Source organism: Barbus barbus (assembly GCF_936440315.1).
Source record: "Barbus barbus genome assembly, chromosome: 4".
In the NCBI taxonomy this organism is placed as follows: domain Eukaryota; kingdom Metazoa; phylum Chordata; class Actinopteri; order Cypriniformes; family Cyprinidae; genus Barbus; species Barbus barbus.
In genome coordinates, this window is record NC_136732.1 from 22,097,984 (window position 1) to 22,117,436 (window position 19,453).

Sequence of the window (19,453 nt, forward strand, 5' to 3'; positions counted from 1 at the left end):
GCACACCACCGACGAGTTCCAGGATGAGTTGCGTTAGCATTAGCGAAAGAAAAATGTGTTGCGATGTTAATGTGGCTCAAGCTGAGAGGGGTTAGTTCAAGGTGTATCACAGTTGTGATACAATGGGAATGTTGTGGAGGGCCTAGAGACACTTTGATATGTGTTGTGTGTGCGTGTAAGTGTACGTGTGTGTGCGGTCACACTCTTGCTTAATGTTTCGGACTGAGTTTTTTCCCCTTCATCAGTGACAAAGCTAAGATCCCTTGGTTGGTTAGTGCTTGTGCAAAGGAGCAAAATTAGGTATCGACGATATGATGGTGGAATACAGAAGATATGTGGAGCAGAAATTAAATAAAAACAAACAAATCTAGACAGCACAATGATAGACATTTGCTTGTTGTGTTGACATACTGGCGAATATAGTTCACTATGGATTATTGTGTGAGAATTGATTACATTGATAAGTGCAGCTACATTACATTAAGTCAATTTTCAACTTTTTTGGTGCACCGAACATGCTGAAGCGGTAAGGTGATTCTTCTTTTTTGTTTTTGCCGATACAAGATGAGATACTCTGGGTGTTCTATGTGACGCCATTTCAAGCTTCACTGCACCGCCATTGAAGCAACGCTTGATTTTTTTCAACACTTTAGAGAAACCGTAATGTCGTTTTTCCTGCGTAATGCATACATGTAACTGTCTGCTGATTCTTTTTCTAAATGTTTCGTATATTTCTCTTTTTTTTGTATTTTTGAAAATGAAATGGTTTCACTGCATGTAAGTCTTAGTCCCCAACCCTCTTATCCCCTCCCTTACACCGCAGACTGGCCCTCTCTCCCCAAAGTTGAAAACTCTGAAAATAAAAGCCATGCGGTGTGTCCAAAGATTTCCACGATTTAAGAATCTGTAAAAATGTTGCACAAGGTCTTGTGTTTTTTCTTCGTAGATATAAAAATATATTAATCTCTAATGTAATCCTTTCAAAGAGATCATTGTCCTCTTTGGCTAACACAGCGTTATTTAGAAAAGCAAAACGTCACTTGATTTGAACACACATTTACATCTTTCAGTTCTTTTCTTCATATAATGTGAAGTTTTGCGATTTTACAGCAATGTCTCGCCCCATGGAACAGTTTCGTTTGTTTTATCGCAGGGCTGTGGACAGCTTGGGCATTGTCTTTAATGTAGCTAGGGAATTTATTTTTTACGAGATGAGTATTTTTTTTTTAAAGATTCATTTTTTTGTATAGCTCGTGTGGCTGCGACTTGTTTTAAAGGGCCTTGAGGACACAGAATTTGATTTGATATGTAGCTGTTTAGATACGCAGGGGCTGCTAAAACCGGTTCGGGAAAGCGAATTGTAATGCAATACTGTTTAGTGAATGGTGCTAAATGTATCTGAGAAGTTATGAAGACCAAGGCCGACCAATCCCAGTGGCCCCAGACCTTCATAACAGCTCACTCTTTTGCTCAAACAACTGAAACTCAGCCTTTCCTACTCCCGAGCCATTCAAACCTATCCAAAATGATTTAATATGGTTCTGGATTCCACAGTCAGCCTTCGTAATTGGTTTGAAAGACTTTCAAAAGAATTCCAAATGCCATCGCCATGGGAACACTGTCAAAATGCCCCTAGTTACACAGACAACCGCATGTGGTGGAATCATTTCTAAATTCTAACTCTAAAACTTAAGAGTGAAAAGATACGAGGAGATTCTCGCTATGCCCTCCGGCGGAGGTGCGTGTGTGCATGTGCGTGTGTCTCTGTGATGAACGTTGTCTTTCGGTGTGCTGAGGTGATTGTGATGACCCCCGGGTGACCTCTCGATTTGTGACTACCATCCACACAGTTTGTTCAGTGGCTGTTGGGCTGGACCTCGAGTAAGGTGTGTGTGGTGCCATAAGGCAAGGTTGCAACCTAATGTAGAGCCAGGAAACCGTAATCAAAGTTCTAGAAAATGCTTACATATTTGGCTATTATAACCACCTTAAATGTTGAATATATAGTTATATCATAATATATATAAGAGAACACTGTTTTAATCATTTTTCTCTAAAAAATCACTGATTCAAAATGCCCAAGTGTAAAAAAGTGACTACATCCTCTGAAGCCAGACAGGAGAGTTACCGGGGCAAGATTTCGGGTAAATTGCACATAATCGATTTACTTTTTTTTCTTTTTTCTTCGTTCGTTCGTTCGTTGACCAGTTCTCTTACTTTGCCTGAATTAAATTAAATCTCTGCAGACATTCTCTGTCACATTCATTAGACTGTCCCTCCTTGTGGATTTCCCCAGCTCCCGCCTTACAACTCTGCTAATTCAATACAGGCAAATGTTGGGAAGGACTTGCATGTTGTGTAAAGTGAAAAGAAAAACGACTCTACTTGTGTATTTTTGTTCGAAACAACTAAACGTGTGTGTGTATTTGTGTGTGTGTGTGTGTGTGTGTGTGTTGAATGTGTTAGAGAGAGACTCAGTCCAGGCCCATGTAGAGTGAATGTACAGGGAGCTCAGTAGCTCCCCCTGCATGTTAAAAAGCAGTAGTGACTAGGCCTTCCTTCAAGCCTTGTGTTGCTTGCTGGTCTTGAAGGAGACTTGCAGCACGCGGTCGCCCAGGCGATAGCCGTTCAGGCTGGCGATAGCCATGGCCGCCTCGTCGTAGTTGGTCATGGTGACAAAGCCAAAGCCCTTACATTTGTTGGTGGTGAAGTCACGGATGACCTTGACGTTTGTGACGGCGCCAAACGGCCCAAAGAGCTGCCACAGGACGCTTTCATCAGCTTCCGGGGACAGGTTGTAGACGAAGATGCACCAGCCAGCTCCGGTGGGCCCAGTCAGGTTGACGCCGGCTAGACTGGTCATGCTGTCAATGGTTATGGGGGAGAATCTGGGGAGGAAAGAAGGAGAGCTACCATGGGTGTCATTCTGAAGTTCAGCACAGCTTGCTTTTCATTACCACATGTTCCTGCCACTTTTGTCACTTTGAGGACCAGACACTTGCTCTCCACAGCCTTAAGTTGGTAAAAAAAAATGGGCAGCTATTGTATTATTAACTAGGTTGACCAAACCAAACTCTAGTCCCTGTTTGGACACACAATTCACAATTTAACAAAATCACGATATACTTAGCAAAACAGAAACCTAGAGAGGGATGAAGGCAAATCAGAAACAAATCAACGGAAAATTGGAACGAATAGAGGAGACGCAAACGGAATCTTGAATGTCCATGCTGGTGGAAAAAAGATATTAAAGCAACCAAAACTGAAAAAAAAATAATAATGTTAGTTCAATACAGAAATACATACAAATCAGTTCAATCAAGGAATCAACCAAAAGAACAAAAAGGTTCAACAAAGCCATGCCAGAATGTCCTGCTGTGATATCAGCTACGTCAATCTAGTCTACTGAAACGGTGGTTTCTCAAATCAAATCTCTAATGGTAATGCTTAAGTCAGCAGGTGATATTCCGGGCACTTTGTTTGAGCTTGTTTAGGCATGGATGCTTTTGAAAGTACACCTTTTTTTTGGGAAATTACCTCTTGACTCCGTAGCTGGCGTTTAGTAAATTGTCGAGTCTGCAATGCAAGAGGGAGAGTGATGGAGGTGAAGATATTAGTTGCAAGATCCAACAACCAGAGCAAATTATGCAGCCCCTTCAGCCACCAGGGGGAGCTCTTTACTGGTCACCGTATCCACCAATCAGCAGGCGGCCGCTCGCCCTTTGCACTTATGCAGTGCTTACACAGCCTTCAGGCGATGGATTTAGAGTACTGCGATGAATGCTTGTGAATGCATCCATGATGTGACTGATTCACATGCAGTGTTTTATCTCTAAACAGGGCAGGTATTTTAAAATTAAGCACTGCCTCAGTTGGGCCCCTTGTGATTTGTCGAAATCCCCCTGATGGCGTGAACGCACTGCGGTAAAGGAAAACCGGCAGAGGAAGAGTAGCGAGTGGTAGGGGTGTGGGCTGCAGGTGGGAGCAGTACCTGAAACGCTGAGTCTGGTGGTGCAGAGGGCCAGTGAAGCGGCGAGCAGCTGTCTGGTAAAGTTGGGTAAGCAGGGCCTGTCCAGTTTTCTGACTGGGGTTGTTGGCAAACTTCACGGTGATGGGCTCGGCAGCACCCAGCGGCTTTTGACCATTCAGGCCTTTGATGGCCTCCTCTGCCTCATTTCTCTTGTCGAACCGAATGAATCCTACTCCGCGCGATATACCTGCTCCAGGCAGAAAGCGAGGCAAATGTTAGCACCGTCAATCGAATCAATGACAGATGAGTGAGTCATGTGGTCACAGGGTTAGTACTTTATGATCTACTTTATAAAGCAGACAGAAATGATAACCATATTCAGTGCAAACCATTTAACTTCCATACTGTGACGTACTCACTGTTGCAGGAAATTTGATGAGAGAAAAAAAAATGGATGGGATTTGATTTTATGTATTGGGAAGTTGGCTTTTGATTAACACTGTTATTAATATCAATGAAAAAGGACAAATGGTGTTTTTTTTTTATTAAAACAGATGAATAATGCAAAATTGTATATTTCAATAGACGCCTTTATTCTTTATTTTATTTTCTGTGAGGTTGTACTCTTTTAAATTTATCTGCCTTGTATTAAGTTTTTAAAAATTATTTTATTCATTTAATCCTTTTATCCCCAAAGGATTTGTGGGTTTGCTCATAAAGTTTATTTATTTTATTTATTTATTATGTATGTACAATTGTGTAACACTTTGGGTCACTTCAGTCTTTTTTTTTATTTGACAGTAACATCTGGAATCAGGATAATTATAGTTTACTAAAACTAAAATCAGGATAAGTATAGTTTACTAAAACTAAAAGAATAAAAGGGTTATTAGAAATAAACAAGAAAAATATTAAAAACTTTTATTTCAGCTAGTTGCCAAGGAAACATTTATCATTTCATTTAGTTTCTTAACATACTAAAATAAGGGGAAGTCGTGGCCTAATGGTTAGAGAGTCGGACTCGTAATCGAAAGGTTGCGGGTTCGAGTCCCTGGCCGGCAGGGATTGTAGGTGGGGGAGAGAATGTACAGCGCTCTCTCCACCCTCAATACCACGACTGAGGTGCCCTTGAGCAAGGCACCGAACCCCCAACTGCTCCCCGGGCGCCGCAGCATGGCTGCCCACTGCTCTGGGTGTGTGTTCACAGTGTGTGTGTGTGTGTGTGTGTGTGTGTGTGTGTGTGTGTAACTAAAACTAAAATGAATAAAAACTAGTCATGTTTAAACATATACCTAAATTATTACTAAAACTGTAATTGAAATTAAATTAATTCAAAATATTACACTGCCAGGAATGTGCATTAGATATGTAAAAATGTGGTCAATTTTGATTTCATGTTGACTGTGGTGGAGCATATAGCTTATTTTTTTTGCTTCACATCCAGAGCTTTAATTAGATTTTTAATCCTCCCCCAGGGTGCCTACGCTGTTTGTGGAAGTGAGGTAACGTTTACCTGTGACCTGATCTACCAGGATGCGTGAGGTGATGATCCTTCCATACTGAGAAAACAACTGCTCCATATCTTTCTGACTCATGGTTTTGGGCAGGCCGCTCACATACAGGTTGGCATCGCGTATGGAAGCTGAGCTTGGTCTGGCATAGGACACCTACATCACGCGCACACACACACACAAAACAAGGAGCTGCAGTTTAGGATTTCTTTTAATAGAAATATTAAGAAGCATGCATCAAGACAGCTGTGACAGTCCTAAAACTCCAGCAGTGCAAACTTTCAAGTGTAGTCGAAGCAGATATGTCACAGCACTGCCACGCTTAAAGGCGAGACATCCGCCCACTCTCTCTCATCCCTCCTTCCTTGAAATCCACGTCTCTTATGCGCACTTCACTTGAACCAAACCCGGTTCCCTTATTAAACGCTACTTCAGCTTCACTCTGCTCCCGACAGCAGAAACACGAACCCACTCTCACATTCACACTTCCCCCCCCAGACGAATCGACACCCTTTGCGCTGATTTGAGACCAACTCCCTCAGGGAGTTGTGAGGAAAATTTGATATCATGGGCTGTTATTCTAGCTGATGATTTTCCACAAGACAGCAGCATTTAGAACCTGTTTTGCTTTGGGACGTGTCATGTTATATCAAGTCCAATTAGGCATTTGTTTTGATGTTCAAATATTCATCTCATTTTTATATTCCCTTCTATATTTCCTAAAACTCCCCCTGAGCCGCCTTGGTTGTATTTGAGATGCGAACAGATTTTTCTCATAAAATATGTTTATTTATGAGTTTCTGGTTGAAAGGGGCTGACTTTGATTGATGGTGTCAGTGTGTGCGCATGTGGTTTTTTGAGATAAAGAGATTGGCCCCCTCCTTCTCCTCCATCTCTCCTTTGTCTTCTCTCTCAAGGGGAAACTGCTCCTCTGGCAACCGGCGAACCAAGTAAACAGATTACAAGATGTCCAGCGTCCCTGACAACTCCCCAACACACGTCCTCACAAAATACCCCATGAAAAAAAAAAAAAAAAATTAAATAAAAGCACAATACCATTTCATGCTAATGGAAATGTGGCAGCTTCAATTTACAAAAAACTCTGGATTATTCATGGACGATCGTTTCTATTCAACAGTATTACACATACAACTAATATTTCTCATTTATATATGGACATGTTTTATTTAGAAACTAAATTTGTATTATTATTTTATATATATATATATATATATATATAATTAATTTATAAATCCTTTATATAAATATATAAATCCTTTATATTGCATATATAATATGTACTTAGTCTTTTTACAAATGCTCTTTTTTTACTTATTCACTAATACTTTTTGTATAGGATTTAATCAACTTTAATATAATATAAAACAATATAATATGCACATTTTATTGTCTTTTTAAACATTTATAATACCAAATAGCCTTTTCCCCAATAATATAATATAATATATACATTTTAGTATTATTTATTTGTATCGCCATATATATATATATATATATATATATATATATATATATATATATATATATATATACTAATGGCCCTTTTTTTACTTATTTACTAATATACTGCTTTAATATATAATTAAAGTAAATTTTTATTGCATATGTACTTTTTATTATTTTTCTAAACATTTATAGTACCATATAGCTCTTTACTAATTTTTACATAATGTAATTTAGAATTTATTTAAATTCTAAATCAGGAAAAAAACATTTATTTCTGTCTGTAACCTTTTTCTTTAATGGGCTCTATAACAAAGCATTTCATTAAATTTCAACACACATTGGCATATTTGAATCTGATGACCTTTATGTAAGCGATTACAGCAAAAAAAAAAAAAAAAAAAAAAGTTAAGCAAGTAAACTTATTTTTTATCATAAACAGGAGTCTATTTTAAATGTGTTCAAGCCATTTTACGACGCCCAACCAAGCTATTGCATGTTTTGCCATCAGACCTTGGCAGAATGATGTGTTTTTCCACCATATGTGTGTTTGCATCTTGCAGGCCAGTATGACTAAGCAGCGGTATTGTTGAGGTAGGGGTGTAATTGTGCATTGAGTGGGTGAGCAGAGACTGGAGGGGGGAGATGTATTGGAGGGATGGGATGCTGCCCCATAATTAACCCTCTCTCTGTCTCTCCCACAGTACAGATGGTGCCTGCAGCCCATATGGCCCCTAATCCTGTCATTGGCATTCGGCTTCTTCCTAGCCTTTGCTCCTGCGCCCCTTCACCCTCCCTCCCTCCCATCCTCACTATCGGCTCTCTACCTTTCTAACAATGCCATATTGACATGGAAAATATGACATTTGCCCGGCTTAAGGATTTGAGGGCAATGGGCACACGAACGTTGAATGTCAGAGAACAGTGGCCAAACTGGATGAATGCGCTGAACAAACAAGACAATTAGGACAATAGCAGTCAGACTCTGTGTTGTTTAAATAACTATGCCAATAATGTTCGCCCATGGACTGCAGTCATTATTCACCAAATAACAGTGCGTTATGGTTTCAAATTAGACTAGGGAATGAAACTGCTCTGATGGTCATTTTGACCTATCATGCGATTTACATGATATGAGCTCATGCAAACACATGCTAAGTCTGGGGAAGCTGCTTAACTGCTGATTCTTGCCTCGGCTTTGATGTGTGGTGATCAGGTGGAGGAGCAGGCCGAATGTTTAATCTCTCGCTTTCAGAAGCCCAGGCAGACCTTTCCCCACCCCAAAACCCAGCTGAATTGGGGACAAAGAAGGCCCTAATTAGCCAAGATTGGAGGCAGATGGGACTCTCCGTATTGACCTCCGAGCCTCACATTGCGTCTCCCTAATTACATTTCCATCACAATCACCTCTGCACACAACCCTTTGCTTTCTGACCTCTACTTTCTCTTTTCTTTTGCTCCTTTTGTCCCCGCCACTGATTCATCCCCCTGCCCCTCCCATTCTCCTCCCCTCCTGCTGCCACGTCTGTCTTGGGCCTTGCTTTATTCCTCCCCATCGAGTGATTGAAGAGAGTCGCTTCATGAGCGTCTCTTACCTTGATTGTTTTGGTCTGCAGTTTGAGACCGTTGAGCGTGTTGATGGCCTTGTCGGCATCGTTGGGATCCACGTAGTTTACGAAGCCATAGCCCAAACTCTGGCCTGCAATTGTACGAACGAGAACGCATTGGAAAATTATGCTTTAATGCTCATTTTCACCAAGACCAAATCGCGTGCTCACCTGTGATCTTGTCTCTGACTAATTTGCAGGACTCGATTTCTCCGATACTGCCGAAAAGGCTCTTGAACTCCTCCTGGGTCATGTTCTGAGGCAGGTAGTTGACGATCAGGTTGGTTTTGCTGTCGTCTGTGGCACCATTAGTGCTAATGATGGGGCCGTTAGGCAGGCTGGTTCCGCTCGGACCATTGGACACCTGAGTTTCCATGGTGCTAATTATCTGCAGGTGGGAAAATTACAAATTACACTCTAAGTTGGGTGAAAACACATAATTTGAGGGGCGTAATGCTTGGCATCCTGGTTTAGAGGTTAAAAATCAATGCATCTGAGAGATAGAGGGCCAGAGGAGAACAATATCCCACCTCCCCTCCTCCTCTGACCTCCTCCCTCACTTCAGCTCTCTCCAGCTCTCAGCCCCTGGCCCTGCAGATGTCACAGTCCTTTCACTCTTTCCCAGCCCCCTTTATGCTATCCAGGGTCAAACAGCGTTACATCACTCACCTCTGAGAGGATAAACATAAATGTATTTGATGTTTCTATTTTTTTATTTCCTTTTAAGAAAATGCAATTCAGACAAATAAAGATGAGAAGATGGCACCTTGTTTATGTGAAAAGTATGAGAGTGTGTGTGTGTGCGTGTGTGCGTGTGTCTGGGTCTTTGGTTCATCCGTTTTGCTGTGGAGCACACCATGATGCTTAATTTGGCCTATAGGGGATTTTCAAAGAACAGATGTATGCAGGTTGTAGACGCTACTTCAGACTTTAACGGTCCCTTTCTGTCACAACGCACAACTGGAGTTCTCAAAGTCAGTCCTACCATCGTTTTTATGATTTTTTGTGATTTTTTTTTTTTTTTGGTATTTTTCCCAAGGCTGCTACTCTCCAGAATTTACAAATTGGCGTGTGTAATGTATGTTCATGTATTAGTCATCCTTAGTTGACTGAAAGCACTCTCTCCCCAGAACGGCCCCTGGGGTGGAACAGGGTGTCTCACCAACTGAATTAACAATGCATCCGTGAGCTTTTTTGCTGGAGTCCTACGATCAACAGGCAGAATCATCTGCCACAAGTGTCTTTGTTTTTTAGATTAAAATTAATTTTAGAAATCCTTCCAGGAATGTAATTGGAAATAAATGAAATTGTATCTGATATCTAATTACGTGTTTTATTTAAAAATTTACGTTCAGTTGCACTAAAGGTGAATTTATAGTAGTGTGGGAAATCTGTTCCTTTGTTCTCCCTTCAGCATTGCCTCTTCCTCTCATCTCTCTGTAATGCTCTGTCTCTTCAGTGGAATGATTTATTCTTGCCTTAAGCCTTACCTCTAACCAGGTTGCCCAGGTAACAGCAGCTTGACGACTGTTGCTATTGGCTGGCTTCTTGACTTTTAGTGTGTGCATGTTCGAGAACTGGCGCTCCTTTAAAATCACTTTTTGTCTTGCATTAATAAAATAAGCTTTCGGGGCAGCCGGAATTTACATCTCAGGCAAATTGACACTGACAAGGAGAAGGCTCAGAGAGGCGAGTTATTAAAGCACTGCAAACATGGATCTAGGCAAGGCTGACTGTCACCCGAGCAGGAATTTCCAAGAAAAAGGCATTCGTTTGATCACGAATGGCGATTAGATGGCATCTTTTGTTTGGGCGGTAGCCCATAGCCTTCATAGCCTGGGTACTATCTCGAGTTTAGAATGCAAACCTACTCAAACATGCCTTGTCTATGCGTTGACACAAACAGAGTGAGTCTTGACACAAAGTGACAGGATCAGGGCAAATGTGATTCGTGAACTGAAGTAAACCTCCCTATGGCAAGCCGCCCATCCTCAGCGACGAATATAGTGAGTTACACAATGCACAGGCTCTTCGGCCACGCAGACTGACACGTACACTATCTTACAGCCCAGATACTGGCTCCAGCACAGCAGAGGTGGAGGTGGAAGAGCATTTCATCCCAAAATGCATGACTCACATAGACAGGCGAGAGACTGCTTACTGTTGGAGTTCCTTCCACTGCGTTGCTTAAACATCACGCACCTTATCAACTGTCCTTGAATCTATGCCATTAAAAATAGGCCTTTCGAAACAAAACGTGGCCACCGAGCAGGCTTTGACGTTCCCGTCCCAGCCTGTACTTTTCTATTTCTGGGAGAGTTCTCCCTCAATATTTAATGCACCGCATCAGCATCGCCTACACAAGGACCCAGACTCGCACGCAAACAGGAGCCCTGCATCTCATACACAAAACCTATTACCTTCCCACCAGCACGCTGATAAGGATAAATGACTTCAAAGATTCCTCTTAGTGAGTCTGTAATTAAAGTCTGCTGAAATGACCGTCAAGTCTTGTCAAACAAAAGGGATTTCTTTCTTTTTTTTTATGAATAATGTCCTGTTGAATGTCACAGTACACAAATATAAGAAAAAACCAAGCCACTTGGTTTAACTACCTCCATTTTTGAGACATAATGATATTAAAATATGGTAATAAATTTAAATACATTTAGTCTTAAACACATCATGCTTTAAGAAAAAAACAGGCCTGAAAGCAGCATGAGATAAAAAAAACAATCTGACTGTGAAGACTATTGACTCGCGTCACTTCCTTAATGTCTCTGTGCAGTGAGGGAGCCATTTTCTTAAAATAAACACAGTCTCGCACAAGATCCGGCGAGGTAAACAAATAAAGCATAAAGCTGATCTAATCTGCAGCTGTATGTAACATGTCAACATTAATTTTCAGACTGCCAGGTTAGCGATTTCCAACATTATCTGTCAACGAAAATGAATCTGTGCTCGTGACATTTCTGACGTCTAATGCAGACCTTAATTTTATCATTTGTAATTCATAAATGTACGTGTCTGGACGGGCCTCCTGACTGAAATGTGAATGTTGGATTGCCAATAGGCCGTTTCAGTAACAGATTACAGGATTATCCTAAACAAAAGGCATTAGCCACACTCTCACTGCAGCTTAAGGGATCACTGTGGCAGCTGTAAAACAACAGGACACAAGTCAAAACTGAACGGATAAACCCTTTTCTTTGTTTTTTATTTTTGTCGGTGAATTGGGTTAATTTCACTCGTGAAATGTGCAGCGCGAAAGATCCTTGATTTATCACGATACACAAGTCTCTCTTATATTTCCCCAAATAGCGCTATTTTATTTAAAAACACTTTATTTGCTTTTTAAAATGATTGGAATTCTGATAACGCGGGAAGAAAAGGCGCTAGCGGTATTCCGGTACTCCTGTTTGGTCGCTATCCAGAGTGCTGAAATCGGGAGTGGCTCTACATAGACAACTACCTACAAAATCTCCTTGGTGCCGCGGGCTCCGTTTTATCAAGTGGGCATTAAGCTCTTGATGTCCTCCTTATAAATAAACACGTTTGCGAATCGTTTAAACTCGTTATCCTCTCGTCCTTTGATTGGACAAGTGCGCGTGTGCTCTGTGGACATTCACAAATCCGAGCTCCTTTTTGCTGAATAAACGTATTGACACAAGCGAACAAAAGAGCCACCCGTTCCTCCTCTACAGAGACCATGGCAGCACTATGAATATTAATGTAAACAGTAGCGCTTTGTGTCGAGGCCAGAGGCTGCAGGACTCTCCGGGAACAATGAGCATTGCAACTGTCTTCAATTTTACTCTATTCTACAAGAACAAGACAATTTAATAATAATAATAATAGCAACAATATAAAAAATGCACATTTAAATAACAATGTAATCGAAGAAATGCCTCTAGCTCCTGTCTTTCCTTTAAACAAAAGCAGCTGTATAATATTCTGTTCTATTCTATTCTATGACAATGACAATTTATTTCAATAGCACAATTAAAAACAACCCACGCTGACAAATGTGCTTTACAATAACTAAAACCACAACAAATAACAACAGACACAATAAAAAAGTGTAATAGAGTAGCCTACCATTAAAAAAGTACTTCAACATAAAAAAAAACAATTATAAACAATAGAAAATGCTTCAAGTATTAAATGCTTTATCAAACAGAAAATGTAACTTATATTTGAAAGCAGACAAAGATGCATTCTAGTTCGTTGACATTTTCCTTTTTCTCACCCGAAATCCGTATTGAAATGGAATGATCGTAATATTTAACAGTTAATTTGATTATTTTGGCTGTAAAATCAGTTTCTGTACTGTACCTGTTCAAAATAATCACCGCTCAAATTCACAATAGACGAGGCCTGGCGATCCTATAGCGTGCGTAACGGCCTTGACAGTATACAAATAGCCTACTGTCAAACATATTTTTTATTTTATTTAATTTTTTTTTAAACGCCGTTTTTTTTCTTTAATTGACAAACCACTTTATTAACGATTAACGAGGAGCTGGTGTGTTCAGACAGTTGTGTATCGTTGTGATGTCCTTGTCCTTGAATTGCGTATACGCGCCTGGAGAAGGTTATCTGACTCGACGGTTTTATGTGCTTTGGCACTGCGGTAGAGGCTCGTGCTCACGGAGGACTGCGGAACAACACGCCGAGGGGCCCGTCATTCATTCATCACACCGTCGATTGAGACTTGAAGCGAAAGAGAAGCGCGTCGTTTCCTATCGCCTTTTGTTTGAGGTCACTGTGAAACAGGCTGTCCTTCACAGCAGACGAATATATAGGCTATTTACTTATTTGTCAAGACTAGAGGCCTCTATAACCTCAAACGCAAAATGTTGTGTAGCCGACAAGGGTTTAGCTAGTGAAATATTTAAAGAGTGGGCTATTAAAGTTATATATTACAAAACGAATCTCCATTATAACGAATCTAGCAGGCTACTAGTATCACGTCTTTCTGACAAGAAACAAAGACGGGTAGCCTGACAGCACGCTTCACGTCGAGCAGGCCTGAAGAATTAAACGTCTTTAATTAATCTTAACATAAATGTGACCATGTATTTGTATTCAAATAAGCTGTTCTGTTTATGTTTTCCCACAGAAAATCTACTGAAGATGGTGATTCTGTGCGCGTGCCAGCGCTGGCTTCTTTCAGAGAAGACACGCCCAAAACGCTTTCCCTCAAGGCCTTTGTGTTCCCCTCATATTGCTTATTTACACTCTCGGTGTCTTTATATTTTTGGTGCGGGAAGGAGATACGCAACTCGCTAAGACATCGCAAGAAATGCATGATATTTAGCCGCTTCCATTCATGTCATTTCGTATTTTCCTCTCTCGCGGTGTCTTATAGCATCGCAAGCTTTAGGAATTTTGTCCTGCCGGATTCAATCCAAACCAACAGATGCATAATATCTCCCCTCCCCCTCTGAGTGACTCGACCCTTTTCTTTGCGTTTGCTCTCGATGGGCTCTCAGCTTCCGAGGCATCGTGTTTTGTCTCGAGCATCCTTTCCGAGCGAGGCATGTGCCCTCTTACGCCCTTCTTCTGGCGCCGCCGCACCTCAGCTATTTCTGAGGAATTCCTCAGCGCTCTTTGTTAATAATGGCTAATTATCGCTTGAACGCGTTTAATTAGCGGATGTAGGAATAAATGTATGTTGCGGAGGATTTTACGTATTACTTGATTTATGATGAGTGGCTCTTACGGCAGGAGAAAGCAATGTTTTGATTCTCCTCATAAAACGAAGCGAGCTCGGCTGTAGCGATGCTCGCGCATGCCTGTATCGCATTACTTATACCCTGGGCTAATCGTTAATCTTGTTTACGGAATCCGCGATTAGTATGTTTGACCACCAAATGCTGTGTGCATGTTTTGGTTAGCTTGTATTGAAATACCCTATGTTTTGTATCTAATTATATACCCATCTCAGCTGTTAGAACTGATTTTGTGGTGATGCTGTTATTGTTTTTTTCATGAGATAGACCAAAAAAGGGCATACGTACAGTAACCATTCTTGATGTACAAAGATGATAGTGATCTAGGTCCTTCGAGTCGCTGGTCTTCAGGCCGTCTTGCAGATATTACGCCGTGGCGTGGCTCGAGATGTCAGGTTCCAAACGAAAAGAAAAAAAAAGAAAAAGGAAAAACGACAGTCTTCGGCAGGAAAGCTCAGTCCGTGCGATTGTAGGTTTCCTCAGCAGTGTGAAAATGAGGAGAAGGGGGTTTTCTTCAGGATGATGATGAGAGAGAGATTTCTCTCCGTGTGGCGTGGGCGATGGTTCAGAAAAAAAGAGAAGCAGTGATCCCCAGTAGGGTGTGTCCAGGGGAGGGTGTTGTGGTTCTGCTGTTGTGTGTGTATTTCCCAGCTCCTCGCAGGCTCCTTCTGTGCCTCTGCTGCAATGTTCTTCTTTTATGTGTCCTTCTGGCTGGCAGAGCTTGCTGCTGATTGGCTAATTGTGCGGGGAGGGTACTACATGGCAGCCATTGCAATGCGCTCCTCTCCCATTATCCCCTTCAGGAGAGATCACTGAGAGCCCCCCGTCCCTCCACCCCCCACCATCTCTCCACTCTTCCTTTTGCCCTCCCTTTCTTCCTGCCCCCCACCCCCACCCCAACACGCATGCAGAGCTGAGTGAATAGAGCTCCACCTGCACTCCGAACAGATGGGTGCAGAAAAAGACAGGAGCCATGCTTTCTCCTTCTCTTTACCCCTCGCTCGCTCTCTCTCATCCCCTTACTCAAGCCTCAGTTTTTCCCTCTCTTGATTATTTGTCGTTGCAGCACAGCTCGTCTTCTCAAATTCCATCTTCTCAGTCTGACGCGCTGCATTTCTAAGAATGCCGTGAATGAGTCCGGCAGGTTTTGTTTTTTTCTTTTCCAAATGCAGAATGGCTGTGCGAAGGCATAACTGTGTGAAGGTCATAACACGGCCCACTGCTTGAATACATACCCGTACTTATTTAATCGTTCATGTCAGGTGCGTGTTAAATGCGTATGTTGCATAATCACACAAAGGGCAGTGCTTACAATATGGATTAAGACATCATTTTGGTTGTCAATGACATATAGATGTCATGCATTGTTGTATAATCCCATTGACATAGTGTCCAGCGACACCTAAAATCAGAAGGCACGTGTCTACTTATTGTTGCTCGTTGGTGCTGATATTAAACATTGACACTCACTGATTGCAGCGGTTGTTATCTCAAGCTCCCTTCCTCCCATTTCCAGTCTCAGGGAGTGGGCAGATCTCACTGAGACAGGCTGTTTGGTCTCATCTATAATGCATCTCCTGCCCCAGGACTTGATGTGTGACAAATGACCTATTTCTGCACAGACCCCCACAGGGCCTTGACCTGAGGGAGCACGCTCGCTATATCTCTGTTACACGGATGTCTTTGGCACTTTCATAGGTGCGAGTCTCCGTTGGGTGAAGTTGGAGATGGTTGCAGAGCATGTAGGCTTATGGAAATGTACGCTTAGCCGATGAGGTGTGAGGGGGATGTCATTCCCACTAGAGGATTTGTTTATTTTAGTCTGTTTATGTGCGCGCCAGAGACCGCAGGTCGCTGGAACTCACCTACATCCGCATCGGCCTTGGATGACCTTGTGGAAGTCGAGCGCTGTGTGTGCGTCTTCAGCAGAAGTTCTCTGTGATTATGCAGATTGTAGACAGTCACAGCGCAGGTATCAGGCATCAGGAGTCAGAGAGGTACCGAGTGGGTGGTATTGTCGTTGGCGGGCAAATGCGCTGTAATGCAGATCAGAAAAACAGCATTTTCTCAACTTGCCTACTCTGAGCAATATACACAATTATATATATTTTGGCTGATGAGTTCTTGGGAAATCATTGTAGATGGGCGAGTGGGCAGATGCGTTCAAACTCGTTAACCTTTTGATAATCTCGAGAGCGCCGATTGTTGCGCATTTCTGGGTTAGGGGTTAACAGTGAAGGCCAAGCATTCTCCGGTAATTTTGACTCAATCGGGCGCTCTGGAATAGATTGCAATGCAACTGCAACCAGTGTTATCTTTTATTAAGATTTTGAACTAGTTTTTGTTTTTATATTTTCTGTTTTCATTTGAATTTTAGCTAAAGCAATGGTCCACCCAAAAATTATCATTCTGTCATCATTTACTCCTGTTTGACTTTCTTTCTGAGGAACGTAAAGGAAGATATTTTAATGAATGTTGGTAACCAAATAGTTTAGGGTCTCACTGACTTGCATTGCATAATTCAGTTCAATATTGTAAGTCAATGGGACCCGAAACTGTGTGGTTACCAACATAAAATATCAAAATATAATCAAAATAATCAGAATATCCTCTTTTGTGTTTCACAGAAGAAAGTCATACAGGTTTGAAATGACATGAGGATGAGTAAATAATGAGTCTTTATATTTTGGGTGGAATATTTCTCCAGTTTTAGTAATTTTGTTGTATATTAATTTTTATTTCAGTTTTAGTCTTAGCACATCAAGTTAAACTAAATGAAAATGAGAAATGTTGCCTTGGCAACTAGCTGAAATAAAATAAGTTTTTATTTCAGATAAAGTTTGTTTTATTTCACGTAACATAATGGTTTTAGTTTTAGTTAACTATAGTAACCCTGGCTGCGAATCGTCCTGGCCTTCGTCCTCCTCTCTCATGCTCCCTTTCACTTTCAGTTCTTCCTCCTCTCGGTTCTTGTCCCGCATCTCTACCCCAGTCAGATTCTGAGTGTGGGCCCTGTCTGATATTTTACATAATTGCCTTACATAAGTAGCCAGCTCAGCTCAGAGCTTGGATGATATTAGTGGCGATGAATATTGCATGAGGAAGGCACTCGTTAAGCGTTAATAAGAGGATAGAGATGGGCCCCGCTGTCAGTCTGTCTTAACCCCGCCCACTCCGCTCTGTCAAGTTGCGACCGAGTGAGGGGGAAAGACTTCGCCATTATAGGTGCGGGTGTTGTTTTCTTCTTTGTGAGCTGAATAAAAGCAGCACTTGTGGCACAAAGAGCCCAGGTCTGTTAGCTGCCTACAGTTCCACACGCACCCCGTTCACACTTAGTGTGAATAAACCGGCTTAATTGCAGAGGCTCATTAGGGGTCTTCGCTGGCAGCAGGGCAGCTGAATCCAGCCTCTGGGTAAGAGGGCATCTGAAGCACCTATTCACCACCCTGATTCAGAGGATCAAGCATGGCAGTTGCTTGAAGCTCTTTCAGTAATTTCACTGATGATTTTTAATGTTCAGGAGCCCCTCCAAAAGAGCCGATTAAGAGACTGGCGCTTTTGTCCCCGGTGTCATTACAGCATAAGAGACTCTAAGGCTCTCTTTTGCTCTTTCAATGATCATTGATTTTTGAAGTCACTTTTTTATGGCCATCCAAATGTGGCTGTTGTGGAGATCGCCGGTGGAGGAAACAAGCAACCGTGCACTTGTTTTTTATCTAATAACTCAGAAATGTCTGTTTTACATTTGCAAATTGTGGATTTACATTTATGGGAAGAAAGCATGTTATGATCACGCTGAATCTATTTAGCACCAGCACAGGAGATATGATTGTGTGAAGCAGATGTGTTCCATTGCTACAGCTAGTGTTATTCCCCTTATTATGGTCTGCGGTAACAGATTAGAATGGCTCAAATGTCTGTGCTAAAGAAGATTTTTCCTGGATTCGTATTTTCATTTGGCAGTATTTTAAAATAGCTTTTATAAAGCTTGTAATGCTATTCCTCACCTTAAAATGCCTTCATTACCATATACAAATGAAAATATACATGTACACTGTAAAACATTATACTGTACAGTACACCATCCATTTCCATTTTGTATGGTCATAGACATTCTTTAGTATTTGGTTTCTGGAGCTGTATTTTCAGTTGAAATATTTAATATGATTTCATTTTGAATAAAATGTGAAACATTGTTACTACTTTGAAAGGTGCAAATTAAAATAAAAAATATATATTATATTAATATTGTTATCACCATGGTGTACTATCAGAATTAGGGATATTAATGCATATATAAATAATAAATAAATAAATAAATTCTGTATTCTTAAAACCATGATAATGCAAGTTAAAATTAAGAAATATAAAAATGTAATAAATATATTAATATTGTTATCACCATACTATACTAGTTAACGGGGACAGTAACTAACATTATAAATACATATATAATCCTTTAAATTAATAATCCTGTTTTCATTGACCCAAGGTAAGCGTAAACAGAGTTAATGGATATTATAAATTATATTCACAGTAATTAGATGTAATATATTAATGTTGTTTGCACCATGCTGTACTACTTGAGCTAGGGATTTTAACTAATAATAACTACAATTATATAGTTGAATTTATGTGTATGCATGAAAGGTCACTATAGATGAAAATGTCAGGCAGATGCATAAAATATAAATGAAAAACTAATATCCTTTACCATGCACTGTTCTGAAATCAGTTTAGTGATTTCTGTTTCATTTCATTGGTCATCAGTATCATGTATCAGTATCATATTCTCTAATATTTATTCCAGTGCTTTTTTGCAGTGCTTCAATGATAGTTCTACCTCTTTTACAGACGTCTTATGAATTAATTGTACCTCTACTTGAGTACACCATTTCAGCATAATTTGGACCTCTGCTCAGGATGTAGGAACATATAATGAAGAGGAATCTCATTACCCAGCCATGCTGAGCGTGACGGCTCATATAATCATAGTCAATACACTGTTTGGCATTTGTTATGGCAGTATTTCATGAAGGGTCCTGACACAGAATGCTGTTATGTTGAGTTTATATGTAACTTGGTGACACCAACAATATGTGCAAGCTGTAAATCACACTAGCCAAGGTGCATCTTAAATATATACAGTGGGGTCCAAAAGTATGA

The 19,453-nt window shown here is 40.9% G+C and overlaps 2 protein-coding genes across 4 annotated transcripts in view; one reads left to right on the forward strand and one right to left on the reverse strand.

Moving 5' to 3' along the window:
- LOC306869044 (vascular cell adhesion protein 1-like) overlaps window positions 1-19,453 on the forward strand; it is a 709,597-nt gene that overhangs the window by 156,312 nt on the left and 533,832 nt on the right. The window lies entirely within an intron of this gene.
- LOC306869055 (ELAV-like protein 3) lies at window positions 2,187-14,959 on the reverse strand. 3 transcript variants are annotated; one of them, XM_079415636.1, is made up of 7 exons: window positions 14,576-14,959; window positions 8,724-8,940; window positions 8,541-8,644; window positions 5,484-5,637; window positions 3,992-4,220; window positions 3,538-3,576; window positions 2,187-2,888 (listed from the first exon to the last, which is right to left on the reverse strand). In XM_079415636.1, the coding sequence occupies exons 1-7, from the start codon at window positions 14,582-14,584 to the stop codon at window positions 2,561-2,563; spliced, it is 1,080 nt and encodes a 359-aa protein (XP_079271762.1). In that variant the 5' UTR covers window positions 14,585-14,959; the 3' UTR covers window positions 2,187-2,560. The 3 variants fall into 3 exon arrangements, with proteins under 3 accessions (XP_079271762.1, XP_079271764.1, XP_079271763.1); XM_079415637.1 differs by having other exon boundaries at window positions 2,401-2,888; window positions 3,992-4,217; window positions 14,576-14,957; XM_079415638.1 differs by lacking the exon at window positions 3,538-3,576 and having other exon boundaries at window positions 2,191-2,888.

Coding starts and splice junctions, on each gene's coding strand:
- LOC306869055 (XM_079415636.1), bottom strand. Junction 5,638..8,540: donor TGCAGACCAAAACAATCAAG/GTAAGAGACGCT, acceptor CGCGTGATGTAG/GTGTCCTATGCCAGACCAAG. Junction 3,577..3,991: donor CACCAGACTCAGCGTTTCAG/GTACTGCTCCCA, acceptor CTTGCATTGCAG/ACTCGACAATTTACTAAACG.